General features: G+C 39.0%; 2 protein-coding genes across 5 annotated transcripts in view; both read left to right on the top strand.

Moving 5' to 3' along the window:
* Positions 1–405: 405 nt before the first annotated feature.
* LOC120556254 lies at positions 406–2557 on the top strand. The gene is made up of 2 exons (XM_039795715.1): positions 406–839; positions 2059–2557. The coding sequence occupies exons 1-2, from the start codon at positions 498–500 to the stop codon at positions 2386–2388; spliced, it is 672 nt and encodes a 223-aa protein (XP_039651649.1). The 5' UTR covers positions 406–497; the 3' UTR covers positions 2389–2557.
* A 1338-nt stretch (positions 2558–3895) lies between these two features.
* rufy2 (RUN and FYVE domain containing 2) overlaps positions 3896–15753 on the top strand; it is a 30745-nt gene continuing 18887 nt past the window's right edge. Inside the window, exons 1-2 of one of the 4 annotated variants that reach the window (XM_039795707.1) lie at positions 3896–4408; positions 6477–6790. In XM_039795707.1, coding sequence (XP_039651641.1) covers positions 6715–6790 — 76 coding nt within the window. In that variant the 5' untranslated portion in view covers positions 3896–4408; positions 6477–6714. Of the gene's footprint in view, positions 4409–5236; positions 5847–6476; positions 6791–11046; positions 11826–15753 lie in introns of those variants that run through there. The other 3 variants (XM_039795708.1, XM_039795706.1, XM_039795709.1) reach the window with 3 other exon arrangements.

The following is a 15753-nucleotide window of genomic DNA, read 5'->3' as shown; positions in this document are numbered from 1 at the left end:
CAGACAGTGTAGACTGATTAAATGTCGACCGTTTACATAGGACAGGTAGAACAAGTATGCAATAATGTATTGTTAATTACATGAGTTTAAATGGTTAACAGACAGGCTTTCAAGCCGTTTCTGTGTTTGAATTGTACGTTTGCATTTTCAGTTGTGTGCTTCCATTTGGGGCTATAAAGCCAACTGGCACTGTATCACCATGTTTGGTTCTGTAGGATAAATTGCAGGCCCTGATTTATGTGCAATCTGCTGTTGCTTTAATCATATGGAAGCTCTATCTATTCTAATTTAATATAAGACAATGTGATATACGTAAAATCATTTTTTTTATTTTAATTTCTTGTATTCAATGATAGCCTGTCAAAAAAATACGTCAATGGCAAAACCTTTATTTTGAATTAATGGATATTCGCACTTCCTTCTGCCAGGAGAACGAACCTCAATCGTTGTCTGCCGACGAAAGGACTTCGCGATGAAGTAAATAAACAGAAAATAAAATGAATACTATTGAGAAGAAGCTAGCGGACTTGATACGTGAACACCCGAATTTATATGACCAATCACGTCGGGACTACAAAGACAATCTGAAGGGACATTTGTCGTGGAGAGACATCGCAGACGACATGGGAAAGTCGGAGGAGGAGGTGAAATTGAAATGGAAAAATCTACGCGACAAGTTCTGTAAGGCGAAGAAGCGAATGGCCAAGAGAAGCTTCCCTCTGCTGACAGGCGACGAGAACCTGGTGGAGAGGCCCGTCCCGGTGCTGTACCACCAGCTAGCCTGGCTCAGCGCCTACGTCAAACCCAGAGTAGAAACTGGCAAGGGAGAGACCGACGAGGTTTGTGTCTGTCATCCATTGATTGTAAATGTATTCACGTCATTTTTTAATTTAGTTTTTTTACTTGGGCCTATGGAAACATAGCCACCACCACTGCTAACAATAGGCTGTAATAATCATATTTACACTCTGCTGTAGTCTCATCTATATATAATATGGATTTATACCTATACATCCCTAACGCAAACTAAATTGATTTTTGTACAAACTAATCGCATGACAACATCCAGAGAGAGGATGTTGCTAACAGCTACGTATGACGTCTGCCTCTCAGAATATCCGGGTTTACTTTTCAAAATAAAAGCACATCGTGGAAACCCGATAATCTTGAAAATAATACTTAAAAACAACTTCTCTTGATGGACTAGCACTGTGTTAATTCAGTCATGATACAGTGTATGAACAGTGCAAATATATGTTATTGTAATAACTGTTTTTTAGTTATTTATTTTCCCCCTTGATTATAATCTGCAGTAGGCTACCCCCTTTTTTATCTTGTCTTTACTTTAGATATTTTAAAAATATTTATGTTAATTTGTAAATTGGTGGCAAGCATGTCAGCTGTCTTTTTTATTTTAGTGTTAGGGTTTCTTTTACAAGCCCTTGGGTTTTTTTTCCGTCCCACCTGTTCTTTTTTTAATGTGCTTTTTTTAATGTTATTGTATATTTCTTCTTTTTTTATATGCACAAATAAAAAACATACAGAGATCAACAACCAATTTAGGTGGGACATGGCAAAAAGAAGTAAAAGCTGACTGCAGTGCCATTGACTAATTGTGTGTATCAAAGCAAAAGAGCAAAAGACTTTAAGTAACCAATATTATTTTTGCTTTCACAAAATAAAAGAGGATGAATATCGGATTTTTGAGGTTGAACGAGATATTGATACTTTTTTTTTATGTAGGCCAATATTCTTTTTTTATTGTTAATTATTCAGCCAGGCCCTACTGAATTGTATGTATATAAAATAGCTTATTTTTTAAAAATGTATTCATTTTTTATATTTAAAATAGTTTCTTTTTATCTGCAGACTTACAAGAAAGTAGAAACCCATTCAAACCTGGAAGTGTGTTTTGTTCCCAGTAGGAGGTATAGGTTGTATAAGGGACTTTTTTTTATATGTATGGCTGTGATTGCCAAATACATTTTAAGCTTGTTTTCAAAGATGTTGTCTGTGTTAACCAGTAATGCTAATATTTCTTGTTGACATGCCACACAGGTAGCTGTAAGTGGTGAGGATGTGGAGAAAGAGCGAGATAAAGATGAGAAGGAGCAACAATGTCCCCTGCCTGTCGTTAGTACTAGCTTTTCTCTTGTGGAGTCCTGTCCAAACAATCATCAGGAGATGGGAGTCTCTCTTAAACGTAAAAGGCAAACCACCACAGAAACTGAGATAAGCTCTGCAGATGCCCTGACCAACCTCAGAGATGAAGATGAACTGTTTCTGCTCAGCCTTCTGCCTTCACTGAAGAGGCTTACCATTAAAAAAAGAATGGAGGTACGGATGAAATTCCAGCAAGTGCTTTATGCTGCAGAGTTTGAGGACTAAAGGACTCATTAAAAGGCAATACAAATTGTATGATCAGTGTTAGTTGCTTTTGGAATAATTCTTCAAGCATTCAATCCTGTAAACAGATTTTTTAAAAACCATTATAACTTTAATATTTATTTTTGGATCGCCACTGCTATTAAAAATATCAATATGTAGATGTCTCTAATTCAGTGTTGTCAGAGTTGTCCGTGTATCAAAAGCTTAATCTATTGGTTTGAAAACAGAGAACAGAAAAATATCTCTCATTTTGAATGTAGGCGATGGAGCCACCCTTTTGTTACTAGTTAATAAATTAAATAAGTGAACAAATTAGGTACATGTGTGCAGTAAAATCTAATGAAATCAAATACCACAGCCCATTTTGCACCACAAATGCCACAATTACACAATATTATAACTACTTACCCAGGTAAACCCTGTTAAACAGTACCAGCTCACATTACCATACAGTATATATAATAACAAAATAAATTCCAGACATTTTGAAATAACTGCAAATATAGTTATTATATTTAACCTCGTAGCTACAATGGTGAAAGTGAGGAAACAGTCGTCGGCGCTGCCTGCTTCTCTTCAAATGATTTTTGTAGATAAGACATAGCTCTCTAACTGTACGTAAATATATCTCCTTTCTCTTTCTGAAATAAGTCATTTCTACTGTATTTTTTTTTACAAATAAATATTTTCTTGCTTCGGAAAAACAGTTTTTTGCTTCCTGTTATTTTTGCTAGTTTATAGATTTCAAAAAGGCACTCTGTAATCAAATCTAAAGGTAATTGCTACTAAAATGTGTTGGTGTTTTACAATAGAGACAGTCTGTAATCCAGATGTACACGAATGGTCGCCCTATGTCCACAATTCTTAAAACAAATCATAACCTGCTAGTTTTTCAATTTAAAAACACACTTTTTTTTATTATAAATAGTGCAAACTTTACAATTATATATGATGGTACAGATCTTATTGTATTTATTGTATTTTCATCTACCCAAGTGTACAATACTCTCTTTTATCTTTCATTTTGCTGATCATTCTTTGTGTTGGTTTATAGGAAAGCATTAGCAGAATAAGCGTTATCTTATTTCACTGAGAGTATATTCTAGCTGCAGTGATACTATTTCATTCTCTTAGCTGCAAAGTCATTCACACACACACACACACACACACACCAATTTCTGGTCTGTCTCAACAAGGACCTCCCTTTCTGTTCAGGGATTGGTTGGTAACAGCAGTCTTGACCCTCCTCTATTGCAGAAAGCGCTGTTCACCAATATGTGTATGTTTTCATTCATATTTTCATGTATCCCATTCATATGAGCAGTGTATTATGCGTAGGTGGGGTGTATTTAGGAGTACAAGTCAGTGCCCCTCTCTCTCCTCTCCTCCTCACTGTATATATCCCTCTACAAGCCTCCTCTGGACTATTTCTCCCCTCTTTGCTGTGTTACTCCCATACCCCACCCCCTCTCTCTGGCTTCCTGCTCTATTGTCATTGGGTGCTGTGTGGGGTGATGGTTATGGTTTCTGTTGGTGATGTCTCCAGAGCTTGTTCCGGCTTACTGCTTCAGACCTGTAGAAGCTCATTTTGATTTAACAGCTTTGCAGCACCTCTAGATTTGATTGAATAAGATACATAGATAGATAGATAGATAGATAGATAGATAGATAGATAGATAGATAGAGTGTTTTGAAAGAATATGTAAAAGAACATATATCTGTTCATCATCTCTGTGGCAGTAATGGTACCATCTGAAGTTTCCACCATGGGACATCTAGGAGCCACTCACTGCTGCCTGTAGCTGCCACAACTGGCCTGGGATTGACACCCTGAAGCTTGGAATGTACATTCTGCCAGGAAGTCGAGGAATCAAGCCCATCTTGACCAGTTTCCACAGAGTCATTGCCTCACGCTCCATATACTGGACCAGAGCATAGACTTATCCTTTTTGGGACTGGACTACTGAGTGCTGATAAGCTGCAGAGATAAGGATCAACTCTCTGCTTTCTACTGCCTGAGGTGAGATGCAACAATCGCATGATAACATATGTACATGTTCATACGGGACGATGGCGTAAAACATATATATATATATGTGTGTGTGTGTGTGTGTGTGTGTGTGTGTGTGTGTGTGTATATATATATATATATATATATATATATATATATATATATATATATATATATATATATATAGTTGGTATAATTACAGTATCTCTTCTGCTATTGTAGGACAGTATACTCACTGTTTCTTGTTTTCTGCGAATCAAAATATTAATAAATCACAGTATTGGAATCTGTGAGCGTAGCACCACTCCAGCACTGCTGCAGAATGAAAGGCTTGCTACTACGACGAAACAGCATCTCTTCCTCCTATTGGTGGAAATGGGTACCACTAAAGGCTACTGATTTGTTGATCCGGCTGTCTGTCATGTGGAAGGGTGTGTTCCTACAATGATGGACATGGTCATATGGTACAAACATACCACCCTGCAAGTAGTGTTTGTTAAGGTGTGGTTCTGAGATGATGGGAGAGGAGAGAGACAAGACAGAGTGAAGGAGGAAAGTGGATGCAGGGCGGAAGGAGAGAGATGTAAAAATGAAAAACTGAAAAAGAGACTGTCATGTGTACTTTTGATGTGCAGAAAAAAAAACTGCCATGCAGGCTGCATGCATGCAGATTGAGAATGCAAGATATTGACATTGTTATGCTTTTTTATCTTGCATCTTGATGAAAATATTAAATCAATTGCATTCAATTAAAAAAACATTTAAGCCCAAATTCTTATAGTATAACTATATAGTTTTATAGTTGTTGTTGTCCCTATTGGTGAATTCTTACATGTGACACAGTGTTATAGGTACTCACAAACAGGCAGAAAATGTATGAACAGCCTCACAAAAGCACATGCAAACAAAAAGATTAAGAGGCTTACACATTTTTTTAGATAATGAAAATTGTGATGTTGATAGGGCAGCACACAGGGGAGGCAGAAAACAGGTATAGGAGAATGAAAAAAACAAATGGACATCAACATCAAGGCAGCAGCGGTCTGAATTATGAATTCTCTGCTAAATGCAGCTATTTAGAGAATTAACACAGGCAGTATAGAGTCAGCTGAGGGGTGCAAGAGACCAGTCATATGATCCCTGGTCAGCCCTCAGTTATTAGAGAGAGAGAGAGAGAGAGAGAGAGAGAGAGAGAGAGAGAGAGTATGTCAAGCAGAGCAAGAGAGGCAGAACAAGAGGAAACAACAAAAAAGGGAAAGACACCAGTGGTCCTTGTAATGTAGTTTACTGTAGCCTCCATGCTACGACAGTTTCTCTTGCTGTCTGTTGTAATGGAGCTAACATTCGTCAGTTGGTGAGGTCGGAGGCTTTTACCTCCCCCTCTTACATCATGGTAAGGTGGAGGCCCACTGGATGCATTCCTCATAAGCTACCACTCGAAGAAAAGGTAAAACCTCCTCCTTCTATATTCTGTTTTAGAATGTCAGTTTTGGTAGTTACTATACAATTTGTGCATTAAATCAAGATTTAAGAAGAGTTTAGCAGAATATCTGAGGGAATATATTATTTATGACAGTGAAAGGTCTCATCCTGTGGTGTATGTGTTTACAGTGTTTATTTGAATCAGTGAGGATAAATGGGAGGCAAAGATGCAACTAATCATTGAGTCTAATTACACAAGTACAATTTGGGGCAATATAGTAGCCTGATAACTGATGATAACGGATGACTGAATAGCCATTTTGTCTTATCTTATTCTTTAATGATATGCCTGGAATCAGGCTTAAAATGCAAATGGTTAGTTGTTTTTCAAAACAGCAATTCTTGTCCATCTGAAAATTGTATGCATCCTACTGGGCCAGCGGCTACATACCACCTGTACCTGGCAGGGATGTTTGGGCATTTAACAAAGTTGGGTTGTGCAATGTAATGTTTGGCGGTATCCTTGTTTTGTGTAGGCTACACCAGACAGGAGCAATTATGGTAAAAGCATTTGTATTCCCTGGATCGTTTGATATACTCTTCTCTAATCTTCCTGCTTCTAAGATCTTATTCTGTCTCCACTGTTTTTTTCTAGGCTGTCTTGCACAGCTCAGCAGAAGCCCAGCACATCCTGAGACTGTGACCAAACAGGAAAACACCATATTTGAGGGTCATCTGGTTCCAGGGAATCAGAAAAATCCAAATAAACTTGAAAGTGCTGCAGCAGCTTAACAGGAAACAGACCAGAGGGAGCCACTTCAGGACTCAGGGATCTGCTTGATTTACTATCCTCTTTGCAACAATACAGTGGGCAAAGGAGAGTACCACTCACCATGTACTCCCCTCAGAGTCTCCACCGCTGGGGCATCACTCATAGTGAGAGTATGGAGCGGTTAGCCTACAGCCAGGGTAGGTTATTTGTGTTATTTGAATTAATAACCCTATCTATTATATGATGATAACTCCTGTCAACTCCTACTGCAATCTGGTCTCATACAATGTTCTGTAATGACTTGAACAACAGTTCCATACCAATCAGTGTTCATATTACTGCACTGAAACAAAGCATCGATCCTGTCTGCAGTTCACTCCTGTCTTTTGTAATACATTAAAGCAAAAAAATATCCAATTTAAATTGTTTTCACTCTGACCCTAACACTTATAATTTAAGGTATCCATAGGCCTAATGTCAGTGAAAGTTAATTAAGAGCGCATATGATTAAATGAAGCATCATCCTAGTTCTGCCGTGGGCACTGAAGTCCTACAGGTGATCAGGATCAGCTGGCTTTTACATTTAAACAAGTCACTAACAAATCAAGACAGTGAGGCAGCCTTTATAGACTGACAAGCTTTAGTATAATCCAAAACATTAAAGGTTGTGAATTATTCATGTGTTGCTAAGTTCTTGATACTAATAACATTTTCAAGCACTAACAATCAAACTCACACATTTTCCTGGTTCCAGCTTTGACAAATGTAAATATTGGCTTGTTGTCTTAGTCCTCTATGCTAGTAAACAGAATATCTTTGGGTTTTAGACTGCTGGTCAGACAAATCAAGCATTTAAAGATGTCAACTTGGCCTTTGGGAAATGATGATGGGAATGTTTTCACAATTCTATGACATTTTATAGAAGAAAATAATAAGCCGAATCATCAAGGAAATAATCAACAGATTGATTTTGATAACTGATAATGGAAATAATAATTAGTTGCAGCCATACATAGTAGCATGCTTGTTTTACTTGAAACCTTAAACAGGTTTCCAAACGCTGACTCAGCCTGACTCCCTTCATGTACTTCTTCCTCATCTTTACTGGTGCCTGTGTGGGTGTTTATTGTTTCCACTGTTGTGCTTCTAAATTCTACTGAATTCAGTTTTGCATTGCTATTAAAGGAATTTCCTCTGTGGGTTCAACATACTAAATTAAAATGAGGGCAGTAGCCAGGATGTTGGAAATATTGAGATCCCCATGAGTCCAAATTCCCCAAGCAGAACCCTGCCCACATAAGAAATTATGGACAAGCCAATTAAACAGTGTAAATTTCTTTGAGAATTTAAAGAAATCACAAAATGCTATTCATTAATGAAACTGTTTAATTATATTATCTGTATTTGGTATTTATTATTAATGTATTTAAAAAATAAAGATAAAGACATTTTGCCTAAAATTTTAGACTTGAAAAAAATCAACATATGTAATAGGTTTTTGCCATAAAATATTACTACTAAGTTGAATGTTATTACCAAAATGACCAAACATACAGTGGTGGAGGAAGTATTCAGATCCTTTTCTTATAAAAGTGCATAAATATTAATAGGGAAACGTAGTAAAGTATCACGAGTAAAAGTAGCCTACGCAGAGCAAAAAATGCACCCTGTGACAATTATATTTTTGTATTAAAGTGACTATATGTAACTTTCAGTTTGTGGTGATTCTAGCGGCCCCTTTGGACAAAAGCGGTAGTGTTTTTACCACACCTGCTGTTGTATTGTTCACTGTAGATTACTGAGTTAGCTTTACGGGGAGGTATAGTCGCAATGAATATTTTGCTCAACCAGAAAATCATTCATTTACAATAAGAGAATACATTAAAGATGCATCGTTGCATTTCAAGTGTTGCATACGGTAACTTAGTCTACTTTGGATGTATCGTAAGCTTAACCGGGTATCGCTGTTACTGTGTCACGAGCCAAAGCATTAAGAGTTTTTTGTAGCAATGAATGTAGTAATAACTTATATACCGCATTACATGAAACCCAAGGACGCTTTACAAGTAAGTTAAGTTTTAAGTACAGGGGGACAAGGGAAAAGAAAATAGTAGGCCAACACAAACACGGACTGAAAATAAATGAGCGCTAAATGGAAGGGGGGCGCAATTTAATCTAGGCTACTGGCGTACAACCACATCCCGCATTGTAAAGTTATTTTATGAATGAAATAGACATTGAACATAGGCCTACCTGAGGGCCAATTCGGGGACATTTTTGAATCATTTGCAATCCCATAATTGTCTCCATCTGTTGAAAGTCCCACCGAGATTGACTTGGTTTTGCCCGTTGTCTTTCACTTTCCCTTTTAGCTTTTAGTTGTTCTTCATTTAATTTCCTTTTTTCTGTGATGGTCCTGCCCCAGTATTAGCTATAACTACAACAGATAACTTTTAAAATAAAACTAAAATACAATTAGGCTTATATGAAGAAATCTGCTATCTTTTACCTGGCTGGATACAATAACGGGCTTTTCCGGTGTTATGCCGAAATCTGTGACCCTTCAGAATGTGTGCGCTGTAGCGCCGTCTACCTGCCGTAAATAATTTTAGGACTTCATGGGAAAAAATCTAGCCTGGTCCTACCCAAGGGGGTAAGCTTTGCTTCAGAACTCGAACCTCCTGGGGCCATTTTGATGCTACAACAATATCACCTCTCGTTAGCATTCCATTGACTACCATTCATTTTGACTTCACTTTGACTGCGAATAACTTTACATCTGAAGCGTTTAAAGACTCTATTTGTCCATTGTTTATTTCTAAAGAAACACGACAATGTATAAAAGGCTCCATTACCTTGTATCTCACGTTATGGCTCCGTAGCAGGCGCTTTTTGCAAAATTAGGCTAACGATTTGTTAAACAGTAGAGGAATTACCGTATAGTACAGGAGAAGCTCGCAGGCAGTTTCGACTTACATTAGCTGTTTAGGTTTAATTACTAATGTTAACTAGCATGTTAGTTAGCAATAATTAGCCTGTGCTTATGTTATCTCCTTACATATACCTACGCTCTCCGTCTCTGCAAGATTGGGAATGATTGAGATTTCTCTTTGCACAGCTACCAGAACACTTACAACTTTCAGACACGTTGCTCACGTCACATTTACGTTGTCTCTCTCAGTTGGAGGCTGCGCAGTAATGCTCAGCGCTCACCGGAAAAGTGCTTCTAATAGCCTTCACTGGTCTCCGTCCAGAGCAACGGGATCTGTTGGTTTCATTTGTGCAGAGAGTCTGGCCACTCTCCATTGACAAGTGTTACTATCCAAACTATTGAATCTGCCCAGAGCCACTCTGGATCTGCCATAACCAATCGCTAACGTTTGGTCGTGACGTATGTCATGCGCATGTGCAACAAGAGGGGAGACTGACAACTATCGGCTTATATTTAGCATTAGCATTGCTAGCCTTAGCCAACTCCTTTACCACTAACGGAGCGAGCTGGAAAATCTAACTTTTCCCAAACCCCGTGGGGAGGAGGGCCACAACATCATGGCCACCAACACAACTCAGCAAATATTGTTCTTGCTCGGGCTTTAACTTCTGGATATTCGGCAGCGTTGCCACAATGGACCGAATGGCTTCGCTTGCATCTTTCTAGTGCACGTCCTCAACGTCATCATTCTCAGCCACTCCCTCTGTTCGCTGATTGGACCGCCAAGAAAACCCAAGAATATACCACAAACCCAGATGGAGTAGCCTACTGAAGGGAAATGAAAATTGAGCGGAAGTACATAGGAGGGCGGAGCCAGGCTAGGAAAAATCAACCCGGGCAGTTCTCTTAATACATCCATGAGGCAGAGACAATAATAAATACTATATAAAAATAGCATTCTTTTCTTTAGTCTCGTTTGCTGTTACAGGTCATTTATGACCATCAGATGAAAAGTTACACAGTTTCAGAAACATTTCAAAGTTACATATAGTAACTTTAATATGAAAGTAGCATTTTCACCGTTTTAGTTGTTCGAGGTGGAGATAATTAACTATTTCACAGGCTACTGTTTATTTCAATCTATAACAACGTTATCATATTTTATAACCTCATCATATGTTTTATAGGCTATGTAGGGTTAAGTAGCCTAACTATAATTCTCAAAATAAGTGATAAAAAGTATCTACAATATTAATGGAAGCACTCAAGTAAAGTACAAAGAAATACCTCAAATGAATGTAAAGTAAATGTATTAGTTACATTCCAAAGAATGAATAAAAACATTACCCACCTTAGTGGGAGCTACAGCTATTCAATGCTGGACTTTCTATTTTTATTCACATATCTTAAGCTGCCTGGGCCCACCACTTGTCTCCAAGTCCCTCTGTCCCTGACACACAGTACCATACTCTAACCGCAGCCATGCAGTTCTTACTTCCAGCAGCAGGGGGCGGCACGTCTACAACGCAGCAGCTACTGAAATCATTACGTAGTGCTGCCTTTTGTGTCTTGTGAGCCTGTTGACACCGCCCCTCCGGAGGGTGCAGCGGGACTATCAGAAGCCAACTGTCGGTTAGGTCTGCTGGCTGTAAACAAATATCTACAACACCACGATGTACGGAATAGACTTGTATCCCAAGCAGCAGCTGTCCGCGCTGTCGCCGCCGTTGCCAACGTTCACCATGTAGACCGACGCCTACAGTTTACAATCCGGTAACGTTACCACGGGTGCTTGTTAATTCTAGCCAGACCTGTCATTGATTTGGCCGGTGGTATCACAGGTATATTCATGCTACGGTTGTCATAATGGTCGCCGAGTGAATTGTACATCCGAGCTAGTTTGCTAACGGTTAGCAAACCGTATGAATCTGGCTATTTTCGTGCCGACCAGCACCAGCTATAATAATTTCAGAGGTACATGAACATGGCATCGCCCGCAGAGCACGACCTGGCTCTGTCTGAAGCGGACAGCAGCAAGGAGAAAGTTCAGGTGTTTGGGATTTTGAGGCTGCAGGAGGAGAAATCTGGTGTTGTGGATAAAGCTAACAGTAGCAGCACGATGAGAGGAGGAGGCGGTGGTGGTGGTGGTGGTGGAGGTGGAGGTGGAGGAGACGGGCGATGGCAGGCTCCTATCTTCGCGTTGGCCAGGAAAGCATCCGAGACCATTTCAGGAAGCATTCACGTCCTGCCCAAAGTGTCGGAGCACAGGACGTCTCTGCCCGGGGACTGGACAGTGCAAGGTAGAGTATTATCAGCATTAGGGGTCGTGAGGCTTATGAAGGGAGTGTCTGGTTAAATAATAACAGTCTGAAGACACTCAGTAACTGATTGTTTTAGGGACACATGAGGAAATGTGAACTAACCTAACTGTGCTTATCAGTCTGTTTACACAAAACAGTCCTCATGTCTTCAGGAACAATCAATCATTCAGTCAGCTGCTAATGGAGCACAGTTAATAGTTCCAGCTGGTGTGCAGATGTACCAGTGTGACAATCCTAGCTGGTACATCTCCTCCTTTCTCTTTCATATCTGACATTACCTCATCATCACCCTCTGTGTGGCCAATTGATTTTTCATAGATCAGTGCTGCTCTCATGCTTTGATGGTACATTGTCATTCGTTAGTGTTAGCAGTGGTACTGTAGCTGTGCACAACTTAACTGCCCAAAGCATCACATGCTGCTCTGGTGCAAATGGAAAAAATGTTCTGTCTTTATTTTTTCCTTGATGGGGTTATTGCCATGCTTAGTGCATGCACTATTTGTGGATTTTGAGTTATATATGTATATTTCTGCTGCCTTGACAGTACTACAAGGCCAGAAACTTTGTAGAATATGATTATTTTCCCGTTTAATCAATTAATTTGTCTGTAAAATGTATATCACAATTTTACATATATATATATATATCTATATATCTATCTCCTTTATTTTCATGACTATTTACATTGTAGATTCTCACTGAAGGCATCAAGACTATGAATGAACACATATGGAATTATGTACTTAACAAAAAAGTGTGAAATAACTGAAAACATTTCTTATATTCTAGTTTCTTCAAAGTAGCCACCCTTTGCTCTGATTACTGCTTTGCACACTCTTGGCATTCTCTTGATGAGCTTCAAGATGTAGTCACCTGAAATGGTTTTCCAACAGTCTTGAAGGAGTTCCCAGAGATGCTTAGCACTTGTTGGCTCTTTTGCCTTCACTCTGCAGTCCAGCTCACCCCAAACCATCTCGATTGGGTTCGGGTTCAGGTCTGGTGACTGTGGAGGCCAGGTAGCACGAAGCCACTCCATCACTCTCCTTCTTGGTCAAATAACCCTTACACAGCCTGGAGGTGTGTTTGGGGTCATTGTCCTGTTGAAAAATAAATGATGGTCCAACTAAACGCAAACCGGATGGGATGGCATGTCGCTGCAGGATGCTGTGGTAGCCATGATGGTTCACTATGCCTTCAATTTTGAATAAATCCCCAACAGTGTCACCAGCAAAGCACCCCCACACCATCACACCTCCTCCTCCATGCTTCACGGTGGGAACCAGGCACGTAGAATCCATCCGTTCACCTTTTCTGTGTCGCACAAAGACACAGCGGTTGGAACCAAAGGTCTCAAATTTGGACTCATCAGACCAAAGCACAGATTTCCACTGGTCTAATGTCCATTCCTTGTGTTTCTTGGCCCAAACAAATCTCTTCGGCTTGTTGCCTCTCCTTAGCAGTGGTTTCCTAGCAGCTATTTGACCATGAAGGCCTGATTCGCGCAGTGTCCTCTTAACAGTTGTTCTAGAGATGTGTCTGCTGCTAGAACTCTGTGTGGCATTCATCTGGTCTCTAATCTGAGCTGCTGTTAACTTGAGATTTCTGAGGCTGGTGACTCGGATGAACTTATCCTCAGCAGCAGAGGTGACTCTTGGTCTTCCTTTCCTGGAGCGGTCCTCATGTGAGCCAGTTTCGTTGTAGCGCTTGATGGTTTTTGCGACTGCACTTGGGGACACATTCAAAGTTTTCGCAATTTTCCGGACTGACTGACCTTCATTTGTTAAAGTAATGATGGCCACTCGTTTCTCTTTACTGCTGATTGGTTCTTGCCATAATATGAATTCTAACAGTTGTCCAATAGGGCTGTCGGCTGTGTATCAACCTGACTTCTGCACAACACAACTGATGGTCCCAACCCCATTAATAAGGGAAACAATTCCACTAATTAACCCTGACAAGGCACACCTGTGAAGTGAAAACCATTTCAGGTGACTACCTCATGAAGCTCATTGAGAGAACACCAAGGGTTTGCAGCGCTATTAAAAAAGCAAAATGTGGCTACTTTGAGGAATCTAAAATATAAGACATATTTTCAGTTATTTCACACTTTTTTGTTAGGTACATAATTCCATATGTGTTCATTCATAGTTTTGATGCCTTCAGTGAGAATCTACAATGTAAATAGTCATGAAAATAAAGGAAACCCATATAATGAGAAGGTGTGTCCAAACTTTTCGCCTGTACTGTATATATATTTTTTTACAATTACATTAAACACAGAAAAGCAGCAAATAATCACATTTAGGAAGCTGGAACCTGCAAATGCATGCATTTTTGCTTGACAAGTGAATCATACTATTAAATCGGTTCATAATATTTGCTGCCTAATTTTCTGTCGAGCACATTTTCTCTCGTTTTAGCAGATTTCTGGGCTCTATTTTTCTCTGTCAGTGTGCCCATCAGCCAGTGTCTCTGTCAGTAGAAGTCTCCACACACTCACAATATATACTACTTACTACTACTAATAAACTATATTTAGTTTGTGACACATTTCAGGTGTCCATACAGATGTGTATTTGAATTATGTATAAAATAATTTGAAACAACTGAACAGTCTTTTCAGGCATTCGGTGCAACATGACTTCCTGATTGTTCAACTGTTAGTTTTTCTTTTCTTTTAACCCAAACACTGGAAATTAATTTAGGAGAATGACCTTCAAGGACAATTTTAAATCTCCATTAATTGCATTAAATCTTAAATCATCACTAAAACATCCAGACACATTAGTGTTGTATTTTTTTTTTATATCAGCGATTGATGCACTTTAGAAGAAGCCACATGGTGAGACAGGCAGTCAAAGGGTTACTGTTTTTTCCTCAGTATCCTCAGGGCTCACAAGTCTCGCTGCTCCCAAGAAATCATCTGTTGATTTGTCAGCATCTCTGCCTCTGGGCCAACCTGCTGGGGCAATTAAAGCTCTTTTACATTGCTAAGCAACATCTGTGCACTTTTTCACCTGACATTATTCTGTCATGCTCTGGTGTTTGGCTACACATTAACCCAGAGGTCCATGTGTAGAGCATTTAAAAGCATAGCTCCGTGGGAGGTTATAGTCTCAGGTTTTGGAGTTTGTCTATAATGGAAATGTTTAATACCATGTATTTTTGTGTCTAAAAAAAACATTTCCAAGCTAAATAATAATTATCGGGTTTGAAAGAGTGATTATACTTTGTTCGCATACATTCAGATCTTTTAGGGTGGACTCTTCTTCCACTTGTTTTTTATCTGATGATTTGTGTGGCTGCACTGACCTGACACAAAATGCAAATGAGCATTCTGTTTTTAGGGTGGATTCTGCCTTCAAACCACTTAGGTTACATTTACTGTACATCCCTAGTGAGCATGTTTCTGGTAATGACAAGTTGTAAGACATTAACCTGGCTGACCCAGTTGTATCCCTCAGATAAAAACCCTACAGTCCTACTTAGTGTCCTGAATATGTGTGCAAGGTATAATAACTGGGTTGGATATATAATTTGTATATGCATTCTATATGTAAATAAAGGAATAATGTATTGATGTTCTGTTAAATATTGTGTTTTTTATTATGCAGCTGTTGCAGTTGTATTGTCACTGTAAAACATTTGAATTGCAATTGTTTTACACTCTACAAATTAACCCACTCTACCCAAATTAAACTCCACATAGTATTCTTATGATGACCAAATTATTACACATCACTAATTTGAATAATGTTATCGAGTCAACACCAATTTTACTCAACTTTTCTGTATAATAAAAAAAAAGTATACGTTTATACCATGTAGAGATAATGATTATTTGTAGACATTGTGTGACCATCCTTTAAATCCTGACGGGAGTATTTTAAGCATATTTTAAGTTAAG

This window comes from Perca fluviatilis, chromosome 3, assembly GCF_010015445.1.
Source record: "Perca fluviatilis chromosome 3, GENO_Pfluv_1.0, whole genome shotgun sequence".
Taxonomy (NCBI): domain Eukaryota; kingdom Metazoa; phylum Chordata; class Actinopteri; order Perciformes; family Percidae; genus Perca; species Perca fluviatilis.
This window is presented reverse-complemented; position numbering and strand designations above follow the sequence as displayed.